The 24039-nt window shown below is 39.7% G+C and overlaps 2 protein-coding genes across 7 annotated transcripts in view; one reads left to right on the top strand and one right to left on the bottom strand.

Annotated features, from left to right (window-relative positions):
• Positions 1-3544, top strand: part of LOC130909524 (leucine zipper putative tumor suppressor 2 homolog) — a 28213-nt gene extending 24669 nt beyond the window's left edge. For 3 of the 4 annotated variants that reach the window (XM_057826103.1, XM_057826101.1, XM_057826104.1), the window contains exon 6: positions 1207-3544. In XM_057826103.1, the coding sequence (XP_057682086.1) occupies positions 1207-1812 (606 nt within the window). In that variant the 3' untranslated portion in view covers positions 1813-3544. The remainder of the gene's footprint in view (positions 1-1206) is intronic. The other variant, XM_057826102.1, reaches the window with a different exon arrangement.
• LOC130909523 (PDZ domain-containing protein 7-like) lies at positions 3080-23999 on the bottom strand. 3 transcript variants are annotated; one of them, XM_057826099.1, is made up of 18 exons: positions 23812-23999; positions 20326-20409; positions 20028-20219; positions 19773-19910; positions 19533-19707; positions 17095-17271; positions 16879-17026; positions 13305-13365; positions 12777-12954; positions 12489-12700; positions 12248-12406; positions 10554-10681; positions 10385-10476; positions 8591-8682; positions 8457-8528; positions 6514-6882; positions 3802-3902; positions 3080-3743 (listed from the first exon to the last, which is right to left on the bottom strand). In XM_057826099.1, exons 3-18 carry the CDS (start codon positions 20179-20181, stop codon positions 3579-3581), a joined length of 2421 nt encoding a protein of 806 aa, XP_057682082.1. In that variant the 5' UTR covers positions 20182-20219; positions 20326-20409; positions 23812-23999; the 3' UTR covers positions 3080-3578. The 3 variants fall into 3 exon arrangements, with proteins under 3 accessions (XP_057682082.1, XP_057682083.1, XP_057682081.1); XM_057826100.1 differs by having other exon boundaries at positions 20028-20241; XM_057826098.1 differs by having other exon boundaries at positions 20028-20253.
• Between the last annotated feature and the right edge of the window lie 40 nt (positions 24000-24039).

A 24039-nucleotide genomic window follows, 5' to 3' on the forward strand; every position in this document is an offset into this window, starting at 1 on the left:
TTTGTGATAGTCCTATGTTGTCATGGTTGTTTTAAAACTAACCCTGCAGGCGGTCAAGTACTCATGAGATATACAGTGCCTTGCAAAAGTATTCGGCCCCCTTGAATCTTGCAACCTTTCGCCACATTTCAGGCTTCAAACATAAAGATATGAAATTTTAATTTTTTTGTCAAGAATCAACAACAAGTGGGACACAATCGTGAAGTGGAACAACATTTATTGGATAATTTAATCTTTTTTAACAAATAAAAAACTGAAAAGTGGGGCGTGCAATATTATTCGGCCCCCTTGCGTTAATACTTTGTAGCGCCACCTTTTGCTCCAATTACAGCTGCAAGTCGCTTGGGGTATGTTTCTATCAGTTTTGCACATCGAGAGACTGACATTCTTGCCCATTCTTCCTTGCAAAACAGCTCGAGCTCAGTATATATATATATATATATATATATATATGTTTTTTTTTTAAGTCATTAATTTTTTTCAAACTGCATTTTTCCATCCAGAGTGAGGGGGCACACTTTAAATATATTAGTGATATAGGCATCTTTGAGTGAACTTCGAGTAAAATTCAGTATCTTGAGGCCGGGCTGAGGCTGGGCTGAGTGTCCTCTTTTTTAGAAATCAAAATATGGTCACCCTAATCTAACATATTGTAATAAAACAACATATTTGCCTTTTTGTTTTACAGGAGTTTATACATACCAGGTAGGGGATTTAAAAAAAAAAAAAAGTGGACTGGATTCGCTCTGTTTGTATTAGTATTTCTTTCTGTATTTTAGTATTAAATTAGTATAAACTCAATATTAGAAGGGAAAAAAAGTAGTATGGGTACAGTATCGACCGATATCACACAGCCAGGTACATATGGATTGATATCAGGAGTCAAAAAAATGGTAATAGTGAGACAATACTAGCTACAACACTATACAGAAGTGTGGGTTGAATAACTTCGAACACAAAAGAGAATATGAATTGTTGTAGTACTAACTTTTACCAATGGAGGGTGCTATTTAACTAAAACTGAGGGAAAACTTGGAAGATGGCCAAAACAGAGAACTTCAAGGCAGAGATTGCTTGTTGACCTAGTTTTCTTGTCGACGTTTGCCTTGATTCCATTTTTTTGGGCGTGTACTCATTTAACAAATTTATATTTTTTAAATAAGGCTGAACTATCTGAGCTTTAAAAGATGTTGCTTTTTCCACCAGGTGTGCCAGAAGTCGGGCGAGATCTCGCTCCTGAAGCAGCAGCTAAAGGAGGCTCAAGTTGAGCTGGCCCAGCGAGCGGGTGAGGCCGCATCGCTACGTGGGCAACTGCGTGATGCCCGCGGCGAGCTAAGCAGCGCCCAGGCGCTCCTGCAGGAGTCCGGCGCCGCCTCCCGGTCGCGCGCCGCCGAGTTGGAGGTGTGCGAGAATGAACTGCAGCGACGCAAGAGCGAGGCCGAGCTGCTGCGGGAGAAGGCGGCGCGCCTGGAGGGCGAGCTCGCGCGGCTGCGGCAGTCCGAGGGAGATCGAGACGCCCTACGGGAAGTGGCCGAGCGCACTCGGGGCGAGCTGGCTCTGGAACGGCAGCGAGCCGAACGGCAGTCGGACCATTTTGAGGAAGAGCGGAGGACGTGGCAGGAGGAGAAGGAAAAGGTGCTTCGCTACCAACAGCAGCTGCAGGAGAACTACTTGAGCATGTACAAACGCAACCGGCAACTGGAGGTTGTCTTGAGGGACCTCAGCCAGGAACTGGAGAGCCGCGACCGTGATGACGATGACGGCAGTGGCAACGAGATCGTCTTTGATGAAGTCGCCGCCACAGAAATTTGACTTGCAGGTGGGAGCTTTTGTTGCCTTCCAACCAGTAAAAAGCTCAAAACGGTTCTTTCAAAAAGTTGCACTCCAGTTTGAGAATGGTGATGGTAAAAAGACTACAATACCGAGTATTCTTAATACTCTTGTAATTGACGTTCTTGTAAGCTTTGTTCCTCACGTTCCCAGTTGTGTGGAAGACTCTTAAGATGGACTCTTCAATGCCAAATTGTCCAGTGACCATAGCAGCTAGTGTTACAATAATCAATACTACTGTAGTTAACTTTCAACTTCAAATCACCTCGTGCGTTGCGGTACTTGAATAGAACAAAAAAGTGAACGTACGGTCGCAGTATGCAATAATGAGAGTCCGATCATACAAGGATGGGCAAACTATGGCTTGATGTCCACACAAGCTGTACTCAAAAGTTATGAATAATTTTGCAATTTTTCCCAAGAATTTATTAATAAAGCAAATTAAACATGTAATTTTCCTTCATTGAATGCTGAATTGACTCGTCGGATATAAAAACTAAAAGTACTTTTTTAATTTAATATAGAATTGCTTTATACAGCGTGGGGCAGCGCAACTTGCTTATTTAAATATGGCGCCCTGAACCAATGGTTGCTCTGAGGATGATATGGATGGACTTATTTGAGAAGGTGGGGCTTAAAGTTTGGTTCTTAATGTGCGATATTTATTTTGTGTTTATTTTTCAGGAACCCGAGTGAACATCATGGAGTGGACGAAGTTGGAACTCGCTTTCGCTGTTAAGGCATTTTTTTTCAAGCTGTCGCTTAATCATCGCAGCACAACTTGCATTCCGTAGACATTTCAAAATTGCCCCCCGTGGTCGTGTTCCTGGCCGGCAGGAAACGGATGATGTAAACAAAAAGAAACCTGGCCTCCCACAAACAGCAAGGACACCCCAAAACATTGACGTGGTGAGACAATCTGTTTTGAGATCTCCCCGATGGTCTGCCCGCAAACATGCATCTGCTCTTTGGTTGTCTGCTCGTTAACTGAGACGAATCCTCCATGAAGAATTGAAATTTTATCCTGATAGATTAGCTATGGTGGAGGAACTTAAGCCACACATTTGAGCGACCGCTTGAAAAAAATGCCTCAAAAGCTAAAGCGGTTCGAACTTCGTCCACTCCATGATGCTCACTGCGGTTCCTGAAAAATGAACACAAAGAACGCACATTAAGAACCAAACTTTAAGCCCCACCCTCTCAAATAAGTCCATCCCGACCATCCTCAGTGCAACCATCGCTTCAGGGCACCAAATTTAAATAAGCAAGTTGCTCTGCCCCACCCTGTATAATTAATATATTTTACATATATTAAAATACTGTATTATCTGTTATTAATTTTAAATAATCAAAACTGAGATTTAATTAAAATGAGTCATGCTTAAATTCACCTCAATCTACTAATGATGGCCTCTGTTGATAAAATATAAAATCAAATGTGTGGTCCCTTGAGTATGAGTTTGCCCACTCCTCGTCTCCTACCATCTTTAAGATGGCTGAACCTTTTGAACTCACACAAGCATTTTGGGCTGCTTTCCGTTTGTAAATAATTCTCGAATGCACTCGTCACTGTGAATAGACCAAAGAATTGTTTCTGCAAGGCCTGTTTTCATACTGGATGTTTGTTGGGCTTCCACAGTACAAATAGATATATAAATGTTTATTTTCACCATGCTGTACATTTTGTGTTGTTATTAAAGGTTACACTGTTAAACTGTTCTTGTTTCTAAAATGGCGACTTCTGGCCATCATTGACCACTAGATTGCTTTGGAGGTTTGCAGGGCACTTTGACCACCAGCACCATGGGGTCTTTGGCCTTGTCGCTGAAGGCTTTCCGGATAAGGTCGACGGCCTGCTGGTGTGTGACGCCTTGCAGCGACGCACCATCAACGCTCACCACCTCGAAGCCGGCCTGGAAAAGGCGAGTGTTTGGGGGTAGGAGGCTTAGTTGGCTTCTCGTCGTTTGTTACCTTGAGCACGTCGCAGGTAGAAGCGGCTCCTCCTGGGAAGATCTTCTCCACCTTCACCACTGGCTGGATTTTGGACTCTATCCCACCGGATATGCTGATACCTACGACACCAAAGACGCTCACCATAAATTCAAGTTTCGCCAGTGCACCAATCAGGTGGGATTTTTTGCCCACAAATCAACAGGGAGTGAAATGCATCCAGAAATGCATCCAAATCTATACAAAGGTATTAGTAACTTCTCAAAATCAACAGAAACATTGTTGTTTTTGGCACACATTTTAGTTTCCGTCTTAGTCTTTTGGACAATAATACTTATTAATCTCAGTCATATTTTAGTCATTTCAAAATGTGTCTTTGTCTAGTTTTTGTTGACGAAAACTTAGACTAATTTAATCTAGTTTTAGTCGAAGTTTACTCAAAATGTTTTCGTCTTTAAAATTCAAAAATTTTACTCCAACAGTGGTATAAAAAAGTATCTGAACCTTTTGGAATTTCCCACCTTTCTGCATAAAATCACCAAATGTGATCTGATCTTTCAAAATACCACAGATGTAAAAACAGTGCTTTAACTAAATCCACCCAAACATTTATAGGTTCTCATATTTTAATGAGGATAGCATACAAACAAATGACAGAAGGGAGAAAATAAGTAATTGAACCTCTGCCTAAGGAGACTTAAAGAGCAATTGAAACCAATTTTTACCCAAAAATTTAAGTCAGGTGTGTGCCCAATCACTGATGAGTGGTTTGAAGCTGCCCTGCCCACTATAAAACACACACCTGGTAAGAATTGTCCTCATGAGAAGGATTGTCTGATGTGCATCATGGCTCAGTGAAGAGTTGTCTGAAGACCTGCGATCAAGGATTATTGATTTGTATAAAGCTGAGAAAGGATACAGAACCATCTCTAAAAATTTGGATGTTCATCAATCGACAGTCAGAGAAGTTGTCTACAAATGGAGAGTTTGGCACTGTTGCTTCTCTCCCAAGGCGTGGCCGTCCACCAAAGATGACGCCAAGAGTTCAGCGCAGAATACGCGGAGAGGTAAAAAAGAACCATAGAGTGTCTGCTAAAGACACTGGCACAGTCCAGTATCTCTGTGCACACATCAACTATATTTACAACTATGGCCAAGAATAGTGTTCATGAGAGGACTCCACGGAGGAAGCAACTGCTGTCTAAAAAAACATTGTTGCTCGTTTAATGTTCGCAAAAAGGCACTTGGACACTCCACAGAAGTTTTGGCAAAATATTTTCATCTCCACCATGCTTCACGGTGGAGGGAGCATCATGATTTGGGGCTGTTTTGCTCACTCAGGGCCTGGACAACTTGCAATCATTAATGGAAGAATGAAGTCAAACGTTTATCAGGATGTTTTGCAGGACAACCAGAGGCCGTCTGTCAGGCAGTTGAAGCTAAACAGAGGATGGATGTTGCAACAAGACAATGATCCAAAACACAGAAGTAAATAAACTTTAGAATGGTTTCAGAAGAACAAAATACACGTTCTGGAGTGGCTGAGTCAAAGTCCAGACTTGAACCCTATTGAGATGCTGTGGCATGACCTATGGACAGCAATTCATGCCAGACATCCTTGGAATCTGACTGAACTACAGCAGTTTTGTAGAGCAGAATGGGCCAAGATTAGTCCTGATCGATGTGCGGAATGATCTGCAGCGACAGGAAGTGTCTTGAAGTTATTACTGCCAAAGGGAGGGGGGCACACAATATTAAATGTTATGGTTCACTTTCACTTTTTATGGTTCACTCTGTCATTGTTTGCATACTATCCTCATTAGAATATGAAAACCTACACATGTTTGGGTAGTTTTAGTTAAAGCAGACAGTTCTGAAAAATTTTGAAAAAGATCCGATCACATTTGATGGTGATTTTATGCAGAAATGTGAGAAATTCCAAAAGGTTCAGATACACTTTCATACCACTGTATTTTGAATGAACATTGACAGACGAGCACATATTGTAGCGTCTACAGGAACAACGCCAACTTACTGATAATACACACTTAGCAGGAAATTAATTCTCCCCACCTGGAAGCCACGAACTATGTAAAAAAAAAAAAAAATTGTCAGATAGTTTAAGGGGATGCTCGCCGTCAGCATTAGCCTAATGCTAACCCGAACGTGATCGCAATGCTAATGCTACGAGTTACATTTAGCGTGTGATGATTACTCAGCACAGACCTTTTAAAGGCTAAAGCAAAACTGCATATTCTCTCCGGCCAATATAAGAAAACAAATCTTATCGTGTGTGCCTGATGAGCTGGGAGGCACAGCATGTTACATGAGTGACACAACCAAACACTGCTACAATGCAAGCTAACTACACATTAAAATCTCACACATTGTGAACATGTGACGGAAACTGCGCTGCATTTCCTTGTCGTTCTCGTCTCGTCAGACGAAATTTGGCATTCGTTATGTTTTAGTATCCCAAGACATGTTTTAATTCGTTATCATCTCGTAATGAAAAAATTGTTCGTTGACTAAATATTTTCGTTATAGTCATTGTTTACGAAAACAACACTGAATATAAAGTGATCTGGAATGGGCAAAATCAAAAGAGTGACCCAAATAAAACAGGTAGTAACCCGGACATTCCCCTAATCAATAGGAAGACACCAAGATTTGCCCTAAACCCAACAGGAAGTGGCCTGAATTATTGATTGCCATGAAAGCATAAGCACTTACCTAGCGACTGTTTTGTTTTAGAGATGTTGACTGTTTGAAGTTCATACTGTAGCGGAGACTGACGGCCATTCAGACGTCCCGAAAGTGAGATGTTTTCAAAGTGCGCAGAGCCTTCGCTACTGACGTCCGGTTCGGTAGCAAGCAGCCAGTTAGGCTCGGGGACAATTGCAGGTGAGTGTTTGTGCTCCTCTGTGAATGGATACCCGTCCACCGGAATGTCGAGCAGTGGCGTAAATTGGGCAGCGGGTCGGCGCCGCCTCTGTCTAGAAGCCCGCGGCCCAGATAGACTGAGCTTCTCCAGTTTGTCCACCAGGTGACTCTGCTTTTCCACCAAGGTGGCACTGTGCAACTCGAAGCCTCCTCGCAAATCTAATGCAAGGACATAGCAGCAATTGAGATATTGTAAGGCTTTCATACTGCCTGTTAAAGATGACTTTTCACATGGCGTTAGGGTTGCCAATTGTCTCTTGAAAATGGAATCGTATTCAGAAAAGGACGCGTCTTGTCCCTTATTATCATCAAACTCGAAAATAGTGTCTTATTTGTAGAACGAACAAATACTGGTATCGTGCTTTACAAGAATATGCAGGAAAAAGCATTGCCTGCCTTTCCTGCTTTTTGACCAATGAGCTGCCCGGACAATGACAATACGAAATCCCATTCATCTCATTGGTCGAGGTACTGTCGCTAAAGACAACATAAGCGAGAGTAAAAAGCATGTTCAAAATGATGATCGTTTGTTTTCTTGTTCTTCTCTATTTACCCCATTTTGACTAATTGTATTATACTTTCTGTGTTGTCTAGTGCTGCAACGATTGATTAACTCGAGTAATTCAATTAGGAAAAAAAGCTTCACATCAAATTTTGCCGCTTTTAATATTCGCTTAATTAGAGTGGTGTTGTAATGGTTTGTTTTGAAAGTGTTTACATTTACTCCGTTGATTTGGGTGGATACACTGTCCTATAGTAGCAACAGTGAACATGACCTAACTCATTGAACATGGCTGAGTCCACCTTCTCCCTGTTAAGACAAACATAAGGTAAGTTTTAGTTTGAGCGAATGTTTTTTTACGCATTCGTAATTAGGTTTATAGGTATATTAGCTGTTTTTTGGGGGGAAATACGTGTTTGAACAACTTTTTAAGAGCATTGTAAAAAAACACAAAAAACATTTGCATTTTGTAGCATATAAGCTAGCTGACTTATTTATGTATTTATTTATTTATTCTAATACCGTTTAGGGAAAAGTCCAGGTATTTAAATTTATTTTTAGATGAAATTGCATTTCTGCATAGTTTGAAGAAACACTTGGGAATTTTATTTTGTATTTCCATTTAATGCTCGTTTGAAAGTGCAATCTTAGCAAGGCTGTTTTACGTCTAAATTTGATTCTGCAACGCATTAAATGTTCCTAATCCGATTGCTCGATTATTTGAACTAGTTGATAGATTAATCGACCACTAAAATAATCGATAGCTGTAGCCCTAGTTCTGTCAAATTCATGATATTTGGAATGATCATTTGTGAAAATGTTACTGCTGAGGTGAAGAAAAAAAACAGCCAAAAACGCATACGCACGCACATAAAGGCTAAGGACCTTAAGCGTTAATTTTAAATTTAGCGGGACGAATTTAATTGTAGTATACTTTGTATTAAAAATACATTGCTGATAATTATTGCTTTTCCATGTGTTTACTTAAATATGTAACTAATTCAGTTTTGAGTAAATTTATATTAAAAAAAAAACAAACTCTTTTATACATACAAAAAAATCATTGAAGAACGAGTGTTATCAGGCCGGCCGGCTCTACCAATGAGGTGTCCCTTATTTTAAAAAATTTTTTTCATGGCTTTGTGGCATTTTTTGGGAAGAATTCGGTATGGCCCACCCTCACTCCTTAAAAATTTCAAACAAAAATCAAGTTGAGCTCAGCGCCACCAACCTGGTATGGGTGTGATGAGGCGACGTTTAGGCGCTCGGCCTGATGCGGGAGAGCGGAGAGGTGGTGTTCGGACTGAGAGTAAAGAAAAAAGGAGTGAAGACGTGCACTGTAGTGTATGTGTGCGTGTTAAATACCTGAGCGGTACTTGAGGATGTCGTATGCCTCTACCTCTACTGCTTCTACAGTGCTGTTGAATTCTTGAAGGTGGGCGGCAGGAAGTAGCATTCTGCAGAGAAAATGTCATTTTTAGCCCCCCCTCCTTAAAAAAAGGTTTTCAGGGAAAAAAATTCGACTGTTTTGAGTTTTTTAAGAAAAGCATTTTTAAAAAAATCCAAATCATTATTAAAGTATGTAAGAGTGACGCACCCCCCACAATTTTTTGTTTGTTTGTTTTTAGTAATTACTCCTCATCACCATGTTGTATTTTGTAGCACTGAACAACCTGTTACTGGGCAACACAACAAATGTACATAGGCCTTGGGATGTTGTTTTGCTTTACACAATAGAGATTATGCTGACAAAGATGTTAATCCTATTCTGGACGGCATTGATGACTCCACTTAATTCAGATGACCACTCTAAACATATTTACACATTACATCAAGTCAAGAAGAAAAGTTAGATTAATTTCCAAGTCATTTCAGAAAAATACTGCAATCTTAAAGTGGAAAAAAATATAGAACAGAAGGAACTATTTTTAAGGAAGATACAGTGGGGAAAACCCATTGGCAGTGTATCAAATACTTGTTCTCCCCACTGTATATTCACTTAAATTTTTTTTCTATAGTACAGGTCTAGTTGTTCAGTGATTACTTCAAGTGCTGCAAAGATTAATCGATTAACTCAAGTAATTCGATTAGGAAAAAAGCGAGTCAATTTTGGTTTCGGGATTCGTTTAATTAATTGTTCAATTAGAGTGCCGTTGTGATGGTTTGGCCCTCTAGTGGCAACAGTGAATATGACATAACTCGTCTAACATGGCTAATGGGGGAAGGGAAACTGATAAGCATAAACTTCCTCCCGTCTGCCTTTGTCTTCTTCGGTTCCTTCGGGCAAATCATATCACATTTTGTAATTGTCAATGATTGTCAATGATACCGATGGTGATGACAATAAATATTTCATTCATTCATTTAATTCAGCTGCTCCCTGTTAAAACCAACATAAGGTAAGTTTTGTTTGCTTATACATTTGTTATTTGGTTCAGAAGTAGATTTAGCAGTTTTTTTGTGGGAATATGTGTTAAAACAATTTGCTAAGAGCATTGTAAAAAAAAAAAAATTTTTTTTAAATAGCATTTTGTAGCATTTAAGCTAGTGGGGTTTTGCTATGCAAGTTACCCAATTGTTCTGTTGTTGTACTTCAGTGGTCTCAAACCGGTCCTCAAAGGGCCGCAGGGGGTACTGGATTTCATTCCAACCAAACGAGACAAATACCTTTTCACCAATCTGGTTTCTTACAAGTGTAATCAGTTGATTGCAATCAGGTGCTGCTTATGTTAGTAGAAACCTCATTGGTTGAACTGTTTGTGCTGGATCTGTTGGAACAAAAACCAGGACCCACTGCGGCCCTTTGTGGAGTCGGTTTGAGACCGCTGTTGTACTTAGATCCATATTTATTTTTTATACCGTTTGAGGCTGCGCTCAGGTATTTTAATTCATTTGAAATGCATTTATTATTCTTGTGAAATTAAAGTGCAATTCTACATCGTTTGAAGAAACACTTAGGAATATTATTTGGTATTCACATTTTATGCTCTTTTAAAAGTGCAATCTTGGAAAGTCAAAATGTTATTGCAAGCATAAACATTTTCCTTTGTTGTACATCTCTGAAAATGTATTCTGCAAATCATCAAATGTTTGTAATCCAAATACTTGATTATTCGATTACCTAAATAATCAATAGCTGCAGCCCTAATGACTTCTTACCTGACCTCCCTGAGCAGCAGTAGTTTTTCAGGCCTGTCCAGCACGGCCAGCAGGTGGCGTATTAACGTCTCTACACTCCTTTCTTCTACATACTAAGATTCATGTGGTATCAATGTCAAAATTTTGTTGCAAAAGATCCAAAACAACTTAGACTGGTGTGGCGTCATACCGTCCGACATGCCTTCATCACTGCTTCCGTCTCCTCCTCTGTCAACAGGCGCTGCGCCAACTCCTCCACTGCTCGCAGGGTGTCCTCCGGAAATGCCGCAACAGTCGGACCGCAGCCAAGGTTCAAACCTGGATTAGTTTGTCAAATTGTTTTATGACATCACATGTCAGTTCTATGATTGACAGGTGAGTTCTCATAGACAAAATATTAATTTAAAGATGCGCCAATTAGAGTAGGGGGTGTCCAAATTATGGCACCCGCATCAAATTGAAAATATCGTTGAACATGGCCTGCACAAGAAACTTGAGTTCAGCCTACATTCTGTTGCATTCTCAGCTTCAACACTAGATTAACCTAGTCACTAAAACTGTGCATTAGCAGTTCGTTAGCTTAGGGGTGAAATCCTGACAACGTTAAATTAATGTAGGAAACTGTAGAAATCAGTATATTGTTTCACATAAATAATATACATTCATAATAATGGGGTTGTTACTGATGTACGGTATGATGATATACTTTATAACAGGGGTCAGAGGGTTAGATCCGGCACATCTTGATTTTGGCCTCCCTGTGTTCCGGGACATATTTGGGCAGATCTGGCACCTCTCGTGTATAGACAATAATCATAATATGAATACGTTTTTTAAAAAAAATATAAAATAAAATAATAATATGCAAAAAATCATTTACAGAACAAATCCCAAGAATTGCATGTTGTTGATAAAAATTTAACGTCATTTGAAAGAGATTTGTTGATATACTGAAAAGCTGGACCAACAAATCAGGCCTCAGACATTAAGAAAAAAACAAAAACACTGGAAATTTGCGGCATCTAAGGAGCAAACAGCCAGGATCAAACTATATTTCAACATGCCTAAAAGAAAGTTGCTTTTACTGTCTTTTTTCAAAAATAAGGAACATGGTTCAAAACAAGTCAGAAAAGCAACAACCGGCGATGAGGGCAGCTGCAGCGATCATGCTAACGGGAAGGAATGGGTGCAGCAGGAGGTTAGCGCCGCAGCAGCGAGCCAGGTTCACGGACAGACAGCTAAGCCAGGGCAGGAGGCTGCTACCGTGGCAGCGGCTGGTCAGGTTCAGCGCCACCCGGAGTGGCGGCCAGCTACTGCACCAGAAGTCAGCCAGGTGGACCACCAACAGCCGGAGCAACAGGCCAGTACCCTTATGGTAAATTCGGGTTTGGGCAGCACAATTTGTAAGGCGGTGGGAACTTTGGGGCCAGAGAAGACAGGATGGATGAAACTCTCAAAAGAATGGGTTCGTGTTATTTATTTGTATTTTTTTTTTAATATATATTTTACAAGTTAGACCATTTGAGAAACTAATTGCTGACTGTGTACTGTAAGTCCCACCTGTGGTTATGTGGGCAATTGCCCGTGCTGTACAGACTAGTATAGCCTAAATAATTGTAAATTGTTGTCATAACATTTATACCATGAATATTATCTGAAATTGAGGCTTGTAAGTCCCACAGCATGGCAAATGGGCATTTGCTTGTTGTTTTCAGCACCATTTTTTGCGTGTGTTCCAGCAGCTGTGCCCGTCTCGTCATCCCTACGTCATATGTACTTTGCTTTCCGGCACCTTATGATTTACAAATTAAGCACTACTGTATATCAATCATCGTGTTCAACAGATGTAAGTGGAAGGATTTCAAGTTGCCATAGAAAATGTACCTTTGTCAGTAGATAGTGACTTGGAGCGCCCCCTGGAGGCCCCCCTCTTGCGCACGCCACCAAAAAGCAAGTTGACCAAAGTCTTGGAGCGCTGAAGCGCACTCTTCTCTCCCGAGTTTTTCTCTCCTTTCTGCTTTTTGGCCTTCTTCTGGGTGATCTCTGCATGGAGTTGGAGTGCAATTGTGTCAAAAATACTATACACAGAAAGCCTTTCTCGGTAACATTAGCATTGGTTGCACACCTGCTATGGTGACTTGGCTCTGCGAGCGACTGATGGGTCGACTTGGTCTGCTGAGGGCCAGAAGCACCGCTGTCTTGCGAGATTCCCTCTTGGGAACGCCCTCATCCTCGTCCTCCAGCCGGCCGATGGCCGTGTCACGCAGCAGCGTGGTGGCTCCTCGGCTGCGGGTGGTGTCAGTCTGGATGGCGGCCTCGCTACGGTCGGACTCGTACCTGACACAAAAAAGATGAAATCATCATCATCATGAGGAAAGGAGGGACGAATACAACAAGGAAGGCGGACCCTCACCTTTGGTCCTCAGTGGAGATGCAAACATCCACCATGTCACAACCAAACGGCAGAATAGGCGGGAACATGACCTGAGACAAGCCACTAAGAGAACTGACTGGTGTCTCTGAGGACAGTGAAGACGCTGATGAATTGGACTCGGAGGTCAGCGAGGAAGATTTCTGACCCCCGTTGGCCACTAAGAGAGAAAACAACTTGAATGTTTGTCTTTATTTTGTTCCAATTGTGAGTTAATTCCATGAATGACTCTCTGCAAGGGAAAAGTGAACTCACACCGATTTGGGTTAACATTGTAGAAGCAAAGCAGACGACAATCAGTCCAATTTATCAGAAATCCAATGAGCAGTTGTTTTAGGGTCGTGTTCATTTAGCCACAAGCGGCTTTTTTTTTCTTAAATAAAAAATAATTGTATTTTTTCAAGGGAGCTATGTAGGCAAAAAAAGTGGTAATATCGCTCTTTAAAATTTCAAGAAAAAAATAATAAAGTTAACACAATTGTCATTTTAGGCCAGCATAGTGATACGTACACTTGTTGAGCCATCTGTACTCTGCTACCATCTCCTTGTAAGCAGGGTAGCGACCAGCCTCCTGTTGGGGGAAAAACACTGTATATAAATCAACTGGTATTAAACTTTGATGGCATATACTCTATATTTGATCTGGAGTAACACTCGAAGGATAACGCCACGCTTTCGTCGGCACCCGATCCTTGCAACCTGATGAATAATGCACACCGCCTGGCTATTTTTTTCAACATGGAGAAACCCAAGCTCAGCAAGTGAAGAGGAATATTACGACTGTGTGCCAGCTGTCACACAGACACACACATGCACTCACACAGTAGCTTTAATATGCATCCAAGATGAATGTGTAGTGTGACCCAGTAGACATTTCATTGGATACAATAGCACCTGTAGGATTTTGACCTTAACTCTTACTGTTCCAGTGGTTCTACATACAAAGTTAATTCGTTTGTTGAGCAGGATTTTCCCATAAGAACACATTATAATTCCATTAATTCGTTCTACAGCCCGAAAAGCTACACTAAATCCTTAATAAATACTGCTGGTACTATTGCAAATAGCAATTGCACAGAGCAAAACAAATATACTGTACATTTATTAGGGCTGTCAAATGATTAAAATTTTTAATCGAGTTAATCGCAGCTTAAAAATTAATCGTAATTAATTGCTATTCAAACCATCTATAAAATATGCCATATTTTTCAGTAAATTATTGGTGGAATGGAAAGATAAGACGACTGATATATACATTCAACATACTATACATAAGTACTGTATTTGTTTATCATACCTATAAATCAACAAGATGGCATTAACATTAACATTCTGTTAAAGCGATCCATGGATAGAAAGACTTGTAGTTCTTAAAAGATAAATGTTAGTACAAGTTATCGAAATTTTGTATTAAAACCCCTCTTAATGTTTTCGTTTTAGTAAAATTTGTAAAATTTTCAATCAAAAAATAAACTAGTAGCTCGCCATTGTTGATGTTAATAATTACCCAATGCTCAGGTGCTGAAACCCATAAAATCAGTCGCACCCAAGCGCCAGCAGAGGGCGACAAAACACCAAAAAAACACAACACGTGGACATGACACTGTGCTGTCATTTTAATCTGTTTGAGCGAGGCATGTGTGTTAATTGCGTCAAATATTTTAACGTGATTAATTAAAAAAATAATTATCGCCCGTTAACGCGATCATTTTGACAGCCCTAATATATATAAATATAAAAAATCAGAATAATAATAGCAATAATAATAATACCTGTAATAATGTAACGAATCTGGTTCTAATGTGGCGGCTGTGTTTTCCATGGTACATGGACGCACCGCGTTGCTGAGAGGTTGCATTAGTTTTTTTACTTTCACTTTTCATGATCTGTTGTTGGCGTCAGCTGCGGCGGACAGTAGGTGTGTTGTGTTACACAAATTCTGAAATAATTGATTTAAAACCTGACGAAGTTGGTGATTGCTTTGGCGATGTTACAATAATAATAATTTTCACATTTAGGGTTGCAGCTATCGATTATTTTAGTAGTCGATTAATCGATGAACTAGTTAGTTTGAATAATCGAGTTATCGGATAAGGAACATAAAAAATTGATTAGGAACATATTAGGAACATAAAAAATTAAATACCTGTGATGAGCCTCAAACGGTATTAAAAAATGCTGTAAATAAAATGAATCAAAGTACAACAAAAGAACATTTAGGCTAACGTACATAGCAAAAGTCCGCTACCTTAAATGCTATAAAACGCTAACTTTTTTTTTTTTTTTTTACAGTGCTCTTAACAAATGGCTCAAACACATATTCCCACAAAAAAACGCTAAATCTACTTATAAATTAATTACGAATGCATTTATATAAAAAACATTAGCTCGAACAAAAATTCAGCTTATGTTGGTCTTAACAGGAAGCAGCTGGATTCAGCCATGTAAAATGAGTTATGTCATATTCCCTGTTGCCACTAGAGAGCAGTGTATCCACCCAAATCAATAAAACTAAATGCAAACACTTTCAAAGCAAACCATTACAACGCCACCTAATTAAACGAATACTCGAAGCAGCAAAATTTAATCAGATCTTTTAATCATTTTTCTAATCGAATTACTTGAGTTAATCGATTAATCGTTGCAGCACTAGTCACATTAACTTATAAAGACTGGCGAACTGAGGCCGGAGGAGGACCGTCGAGATCATAGACATTTTACGGCGGTATTGTCGAGCCAGTTCACGGACGCGCACACCACGCTCATATTTTTCAATCATTTCCATCTTCAAATTTTACATCAGATGTCGAAAAGATCGTGTGTCGAAGCGGTCGTATGTAGTGGTACCACTTTATTTGTTTTTGCACAAATCAAGATTTTTTAAAATTGCATTTGTACGTGACACGGGTCTCAAACCTGCGGCCCAGGGGCCAATTGTGGCCCCTGGGCCATATTACAATATTTCGTGGCCCCCAATTGGCATCCAATTGTAGTACAGTGGTCGCTCTACATACGAATTTAATTCGTTCCAGGGCCTGGTTTGTATGTCAAAATGGTCGGATGTCGAGCGGGATTTTCCCATTAGAATACATTATAATTCGATTAATTCATTCCACAGCCCAAAAACCCACGCAAAATCTTTACTTAATACTGCAGGTACAATTACTAATAGCAATTATACATATAAAAAGAAATTATAAATACAAATTGAAATCATAATAATGTTATACTGGTAATAAGAAAAATACATTAATGTAACGAATCGGGTTCTAATATTGCAGCTGTATTTTGCATGCTGTTCCTAAACGCACCGTGTAACTGGCGTGAGAGGTTTTTACTTTCGCTTTTCATGTTCTGTTGTTGTTGTTTGGGGGGTGGGGGGTAGTGAGCCGCGTTGTCTCGCCAGTTCATTTATTCACACCACGCTCATCATTTCCTTAATTTTAATGATAAGCGTCACAATTTCCCATTTTTTCACCACTTGCACTAACCTCCTTGGGACCCATGTTGATTTCTCTCTCAAGAAAATGCACCATCCATCTGTCTTGCGGGAAAACAATGAAATTGCGACGCTGTCAAAAAATCATATTTCGAGCATGTCATATGTCGAGACAAATGACGGGTCAAATTTTATGTCCGATGTCGAAAGGTTCGTATGTCGATGCGATTGTATGTAGAGATGCCATTGTATTATTATTAAAATGATTCTAAAAATAAAATGTATTTTAAAAAAATCAAAAAATAAATCAATACACATTGTAAAAAGTTTTTTTTAAAAGAATAAAGACATTAAATAAATGTGGCCTGTGTGTATTTTGCTCAGGGATTGTTTTTAAATTTTATAGATCGTTTGTGACCACACGTTGTTTAATTCATTGACTGCAACTGATGGCATTAGGCTGGCAGTGAATGATTTAAGACTTAAGCTAATAATAACTTTTGAATAGATGTCCACTGTAGTGACCACTGTCCCTGAAAGGGTTAAATGAAAGACCATGCTTATTTCATCTTTTATTTACTGCAACTCTTGATTCTACTGGGTTGTGCCGAAAATCCTAATGAGGAGCATTTTTTTCCCACTCACCTTGATAGTGAGCATGACATGTGTGTGGCTCTTTAGCACCTCCACAGCGTTACTGTGGCTTATGTCCTCGAAGCTGATGCCGTTGGCGGCCAGGATCTGGTCACCCATCTTGATCCCGTTCTGCTCGGCCAGGCCGCCGGGGTCCAACCTGAGACGTCATGGAATCAGCGGCGCGTGACTCGAGGGGATGTGTCCAGTTTCTAGAAGGGTACTTACTTGGATACGTAAATGCCTAAACCAAACTCCTTCCCGCCCCGAATGTTGAAGCCCAGACAGTAGTCGTCGGATGTTGTGTACAGGTGGACGATCCTGCGAAGGGCGCTTCCTGCGCTAGCGTCTGAGGGCGTACGCCCACTTTCCTCCACCACCATGCGCCTGTGGATCAAATCCACCCTAGAAGAGCATGAAAACACAGAATATTCCATTGAAGTCGCATTTTTCGTACACTTCACTGCTACCTCTAGTAGTAAATCTTTACTGGGCCCTTGTTGGATTTCTAACCGACATTAACCCATATAATGACAGTCACTGCCGCGGATGAACCACTTACTCTGGCTGCATTGCTGCTTGGCCGGCCGTATTTTGCCGTGTGTTACTACATAAATCCCAAATAACAAAAAACACATGAGGGAAGATGTGTTTTCGGGATGATGCCACGTGGATAAAGAACTTAAAATTGCACTGAATTGTCACTGATAGCAGTTATTTGTTGAATAGAAAACTGTTGTTTTGAATGAAGTTGGTAGCTACTCCAGGCAAACCCAAAAAACCTTTCACACATTTTTAGGACTTAATATTCAAACATTTTTCATTTATTCAGGAAACTGATCACAAAAATGACTTTCCATCTGAGCTGCAGCTATCAATTATTAAGTATTAAGATGAACCTATCAACTGGTTAGTTCGAATAATTGAGTAATCGAATTAGGAACATTTAATGCGTTGCACAATAAATATTAGGAGATGTAAAACTAATTCTTTCTAAGATTGCAGTTTCAAAGAAATTGCATTTTCATTTCACAAGAGCAATAAATGCATTTAAAAATAAAATACCTGACCTTAGCCTTAAATGGTTTTAAAAAATAAATAAATGAGGATCTAAGTACAACAAAAGAACAATTGGCTTAGTTGCATTGCAAAAGTTAGCTTAAATGCTATAAAATGATAACTTTTTTCAAACAACGCTCTGAACAAATCATTCAAATACGTTCCCACAAAAACTGCTAAATATACCTATAAACTAAATTATGAATGCATTAACAATCATATTAGCTCAAACAAAAACGTACAACCTTATGTTGGTCTTAACCAGGAGCAGCTGGATTCAGCCATGTTAGACGAGTTATGGCATCTTCCCTGTTGCCACTAGAGGGCAGTGCATCCACCCAAATCAATAAAACTAAATGCAACACTTACAAAACAAACCATTACCTACTAAAATTAAATCCTCAAAGCAGCAAAATTTGATTCGAAGCTTTTTTCTAATCGAATTACTAGAGCTAATCTATTCATCGTTGCAGCACTACTTTCCAGGACCTTTAATTACCATAACAAATACTTGTACTTGGCCATAGACGTCATAATGTATTGACAGGTCGCAGGCCGATTCGTAGGGGGCCTATTTCCGTCAAAGCTGACCGAGTGGAAACACAAAGAGCTTTTTCCGTTGAAAATTCTTGTGAATAAACGCTTAAATCCCTGAATTCTTTATAGATATGGACGTAAAACAGTCTCGATCCTTGGTTAATAGCAAAAAAAAAAAAAACGTGCAGGTAGCATTTATTTCGCATAAATATTGTGAACGATGATGCTAGTCAGTAAGCAAATTAGCGGCCACCATATGTACATAAAGAGCTTTTTCCGTTGAAAATTCCAGTGAAATAAATGCTGAAATCCCTGAATTCTTTATAGATATGGACGTAAAACAGTCTCGATCCTTGGTTAATAGCAAAAAAAAAAAAACGTGCAGGTAGCATTTATTTCGCATAAATATTGTGAACGATGATGCTAGTCAGTAAGCAAATTAGCGGCCACCATATGTACATAAAGAGCTTTTTCCGCTGAAAATTCCAGTGAAATAAATGCTGAAATCCCTGAATTCTTTATAGATATGGTCGTAAAGCAGTCTCGATTCTTGGTTAAAAGCAAAAAAAAAAAAAAAAAAAAGGGCTGTTAGCATTTATTTTACGTAAATATGTTGAATGTGCTGCTAGTTAAGTCACTGTGGCGGCCACTTAGTACAACAAAGAGCTTTTTGCATTGAAGAATCTTGTGAATAAATGCTCCATTCTTGGTTAAAAGCAAAAACCGGGCACTTAGCAGTTATTTTACGTAAATATTGCGAAGTATAATGCCAATGCTGTAGCGGCTAATTTCTCCAATTGATTTTTTTTCACAACGTTTCAAAATGCATGCATTGTACGAAAAATATAACAACTGCCTTGAATCCTCGAACAAATTTCTACTGAGACAATCCTTAATGTTTGTATGCAGTAGTTTTCTTACTTTTTTAACCTAAATCTGGCGTTATATCGCTGCATGTGACCGGAGTGTGTTACGGCCCCTTTCGGGAAGGCGTGATGCAGTGAATGGAGAATGTGTCACGTCAATATATTATGAAGTCTAGGACTTGGCTTATTCCCACCACTGCTCACCAGGTGGTCTTTTCCTTAGAATAGCGGATCCCGGGCACCTTGCCCACGCGCCTCACTACCATTCTCAGCCTGTTGTTTCCCGTCAGAACCTTGACGGCGCTGCTCATGGTGATGCTCTCCAGGCTGACGCCGTTTACCTCCACAAGCTTGTCGCCCACTAGCAAGCCGGCCTCCTCTACGCACACAACATAATCAAAAAGTGTCCGGCAAAGATGACATTTCACTATCACGCCTTCCCACCTGCCGTGCTGTCATCTTCCACCTTGCTGACGAAGATGCTCAGTCCGTGCTCGGAGCCGCCACGCACACTGAACCCTAGCTTGCCATCCTGGCTTTTGTCCACCGTGATAGTGTGGAGGTCCTCGCTGTCATCACCACCTGGAAATAATACGACGAACACATGTAAACATTAAAGTCCAAATGGAATTTTCAGTTTTTTTCCAAACATGATCAATATATGTCCTTATGTTGACATTGAAATCGATTTAGTCTTACCATCCACTGGTGAGTTGATAAGAATGACGCGGCCCATCGGTGAGGAAGATCGGATTCCTCGCCGCCGTCGCTGCTCCTTCTTGCGTACAATGTTGCGTGCAGCCGAGTGAGACTTCCCCTGTGTGCCGGGGGGCTTCTCTGATGAATGTGCCATGGAGCCTGCCGGCGCTGTCCCCGCTCAGGTGGACATGTCTATAGTGGTACAAAGCAGTAACTGGAAGGAAAGCTTCCATACAAAGTTAAGATACTTGATACACAATGGGCTAACCTGTATGTGTGTTTACAGAGCGTTACTTACGTTTGCAACATAATAGCTCACTTTTTGGCTTGCTCCAGTCACATGTCCAGCCATGTTTTCCCATGATGCATCTCTTTCAACTTCCTAGGGAAAATCAAATACAGTGGTACTTCTACTTACAAACATCTCTACATACAGAGTTTTCATGTTACGACACGCCTCGTTGGGAAAATACTGCCTCTTGTTACAAAAGAAATTTTGGGATCTGAAAGGCAAAAATGGCTGGTACTCCCAGCTCCCAGAGCTTACTGAATGTAAAATAATATAGCTGCTCTACCATTGGCTATTGCCTTGCATCTTCCTGGCATCCAATTGGCTAAGAAGGACTTCTACAATATGTGTATGTGTTACACATGTGCCGATTACTGGTTTCAAGGTATGCCGTGGTATGAAAACGCCACGGTTTCATAACTGCAAAAAATTTCTGTCAGGTATTAGCTAGTTTTTATGTCACAAAAATGCAGGGAGAAATCCCTTGCTTGCAGCTGCAAGGCTCAACCCTCCGCCACCGGTTGTTGCTCAGTGTCAGTGAGTCAGCTGTGCTACACAATGGCTAGAGGAGGTGAAACTCCTGAACTTTTCCCGCCCAAGAAAGCGAAATTGCTGGTATGGGAATACTTTGGCTACAGAAAAATTACAGATGGCCGCGGCTTAGAGGAGAAAGGCCAACCGACATGCAAAACATGTTTGCGGAGGGTGGCTGCCAAGGAGGTAGTACCTCCAACATGATTTCGTATTTATACAAAATTAAAGGTTAGTAAACACAATCATGAAAGTTACGAGAGTTAACTCCAGCGTGTTTAGTAGAGCTGGGAATCTTTGGGCACCTAACGATTCGATTACGATTACGATTCAGAGGCTCCGATTCGATTATAAAATGATTATTGATGCACCCTCCTCCCTTTTTTTTTTTTTTTTTTTTTTTAAATGTTTTGTACATTAGTTCCAAAATTGTTCAAAAATCCTCTCAGGCAGAACCACACTACTATTTCAGTATCAAGTTAACATATAACAGTAAACAAATATACAAAAATAACAGTAAATAAAAAACTCCAGTCCCCATTCTGTATCAGCAGCTTTAAACTACATTCAATTAATTTAATGTTGTGAATCAACTGTTACAGTTGTTAAAATTGCTCCCGTTATTCCATAATTTCCCTTCTGTCTACTTTTGTCAAAGTTTTAAGTTCTAGTTCACCATTTAAAGATTCTGCTGATTTAGGAGTATTTTAGATAAAAAGTTAATTAGGTTCGCTACAACAGAGCCTTCTAGAGAGGTCTACTGCTTTAAGATGGCGGCTGTTTACTTATGCCGGAAAGTCTGTCATTTTGCATCTCTGTTCAATAACACATGTTCTAACACCGACATCGTCTGTCATTTTGCATCTAGTTCTACATATATATGATATATACTGTAGCAGTATGTTTGTAGCAACTAGCAACTGGGCATTGTTTGTAGCGGCTGTCAATCGCAGTCAGGTATGATTGTTTTTTTTTTTTTTTTTTTTTTTTTTTTATCTAGCGGCATGAGTTGAACATGATATTTACTCTCGGTCCGTTCCTCATTGCATCCCAAAGACCGAGCTGACTGTGTTTTACTTCCGCTTTACCTGGTATAATTCAATAATTGGAATTTGGATATTTGTGAATCGTTCTCGAATCTTCTACGGCTGAATAGCGAATAATCTAAGAATCTGAAATTTCGCACGCCTCTAGTGTTTAGTATGTCTAGCGGTGGTAAAACAGGTTTTTTCACTCTGGCAACTGTCTGTGTGAGAAAGAGTGTGTATATAATGTAAACATGATACAAGTCATCCACACGTGCCTTTTATGGAAAATAATTCAATTATTTTTGTTCTGATGGTAATAATGTTGAGCTGTGGCTGTGGGTTTACGCTCACCTAAAGGACTGCATTTATTTGAATTTTATTTAGAAAATGTCAGTTTTTTTATTTTAACATTATACTTATGTTGCAATTTGCTAATATGTTTTAAAAAAATAAAAATCCTTTTCAATGGATTTTTTTTTTTTTTTTTTTTGTAACTCAGATATCGCAAAGTAGCACATTTCAGGGCTGGAATTGCAATACCGTGAAATTTTTGTTTAAGGTTATCATTAGTGCTGCAACGATTAATCGATTAACTCGAGTAATTCGATTAGAAAAAAATATTCGAATTAAATTTTGCTGCCTCGAGTATTCGTTTAATTAGAGTGGCGTTGTAACGGTTTGTTTTAAAACTTCGCATTTAGTTTTATTGATTTGGTTGGATACACTGCCCTCTAGAGGCAACATTAAATATGACATAACTCTTTTCACATGGCTGAATCCAGCTGCTCCCTGTTAAGAACAACATAAGCTAAGGTTAAGTTTACGCTAATGTTTTTTTAATGCATTCGTAAATTAGGTAATAGATATATTCAGCTGTTTATTGTGGGAATATGTGTTTGAACCATTTGTTAAGAGCGTAAAAAAATGTTAGCATTTTATAGCATTTAAGCTAGCGGACTTTCGCGATGTACTGTAAGTTAGCCAACTGTTCTTTTATTGTAGGTTCTCTTTTTTTTCCAATACCGTTTGATGCTCAGCTCAGGCATTTTAATTTTTTGTGTTCCTTATCCGATTACTCGACTATTCGAACTAACTAGTTCATCGATTAGTCAACTACTAAAATAATCGATACCTGCAGCCCTAGTTATTGTGACCTCACATGCCTTTAGTGTGTATCCTAGCACCCTCTTCATTCCCCCCTCATGTTCTGACAAGTTTACACGAGTGTGTACTTTTATTCTTTATTCTTTGCTTTTTACATGATGCACAACTCTCATTTTATGGTTATTGTGCAATAATATGTATCTGTTCCATGTTTTGATGCATGATAAAAGATTTATGTCTGAATTTTGGCGGGTTTGGAACGGATTAGGGTATTTACGTGGAAAACGCGTCTCTAATTACAGAATTTTCACGTTACGAAACTACTTCCAGAACCAATTCATTTCGTAAGTAGAGGTACCACTGTATTGTAGTGTTTGATTTTTGCTTCTATTTGAAAACCTATTTCTGCACTTCACTTTTTCAAAACAAACTCATCATTCATCAGACATCATTCAAACAATATTTTAGTCTGTATATTTTTTAACACAACTTGTGTGTCAGCCTACTTTTTCTTCCTGTATTTTGTAAATTAAAAGACCGCAGTGCTCAAATTAAATGCAGGATTATCTTGTGCTATGTAGCTCAGGATGAACAGCCAGGTGGTCACGTGTTGCGGTGTCATGGTTACGAGCCACTAAACTTAACCCTCGTGACGTCACTTTAGGGCTTCCCCCAGATCCACAGACAGCAAAAACGTAAAGCCTCCCAAGTTGCCGTAAAATACTAAACCTACACACGTACATGAATTTATTCTATATGCATTCGAGCATATTACGCCTCCCGTGCAGTTCTCTGGTATCCTGATAGACTTTTACCAAAATTAACTACTTACCGTGCATTTTAAAATGACGCCAACAAGGTAGCATTTTCCCCATCCGTCCTTGGAGGACAAACCCAGCAGCATGAAAATTAGGTGAACATAACTGAAACTCAAAAGTTCTTCGAATCTTGTCTGAATTCACCGAACTAATTAGAGCCGTTTCGTTGCAAGTGTACCAAAAGGGTCGACTGACGTACCTGTCCGGGTTCGACGTAAGTCGCGCTTCAGCTATACGCCTAT

This window comes from Corythoichthys intestinalis, chromosome 21 (assembly GCF_030265065.1).
Source record: "Corythoichthys intestinalis isolate RoL2023-P3 chromosome 21, ASM3026506v1, whole genome shotgun sequence".
Lineage (NCBI taxonomy): Eukaryota > Metazoa > Chordata > Actinopteri > Syngnathiformes > Syngnathidae > Corythoichthys > Corythoichthys intestinalis.

Coding starts and splice junctions, on each gene's coding strand:
- LOC130909523 (XM_057826099.1), bottom strand. CDS start 20,181: ATGGCACATTCATCAGAGAAGCCCCCCGGCACACAGGGGAAGTCTCAC. Junction 10,682..12,247: donor GTCACTATCTACTGACAAAG/GTACATTTTCTA, acceptor AAACTAATCCAG/GTTTGAACCTTGGCTGCGGT. Junction 8,683..10,384: donor CTGCTGCTCAGGGAGGTCAG/GTAAGAAGTCAT, acceptor TTTTCTCTGCAG/AATGCTACTTCCTGCCGCCC.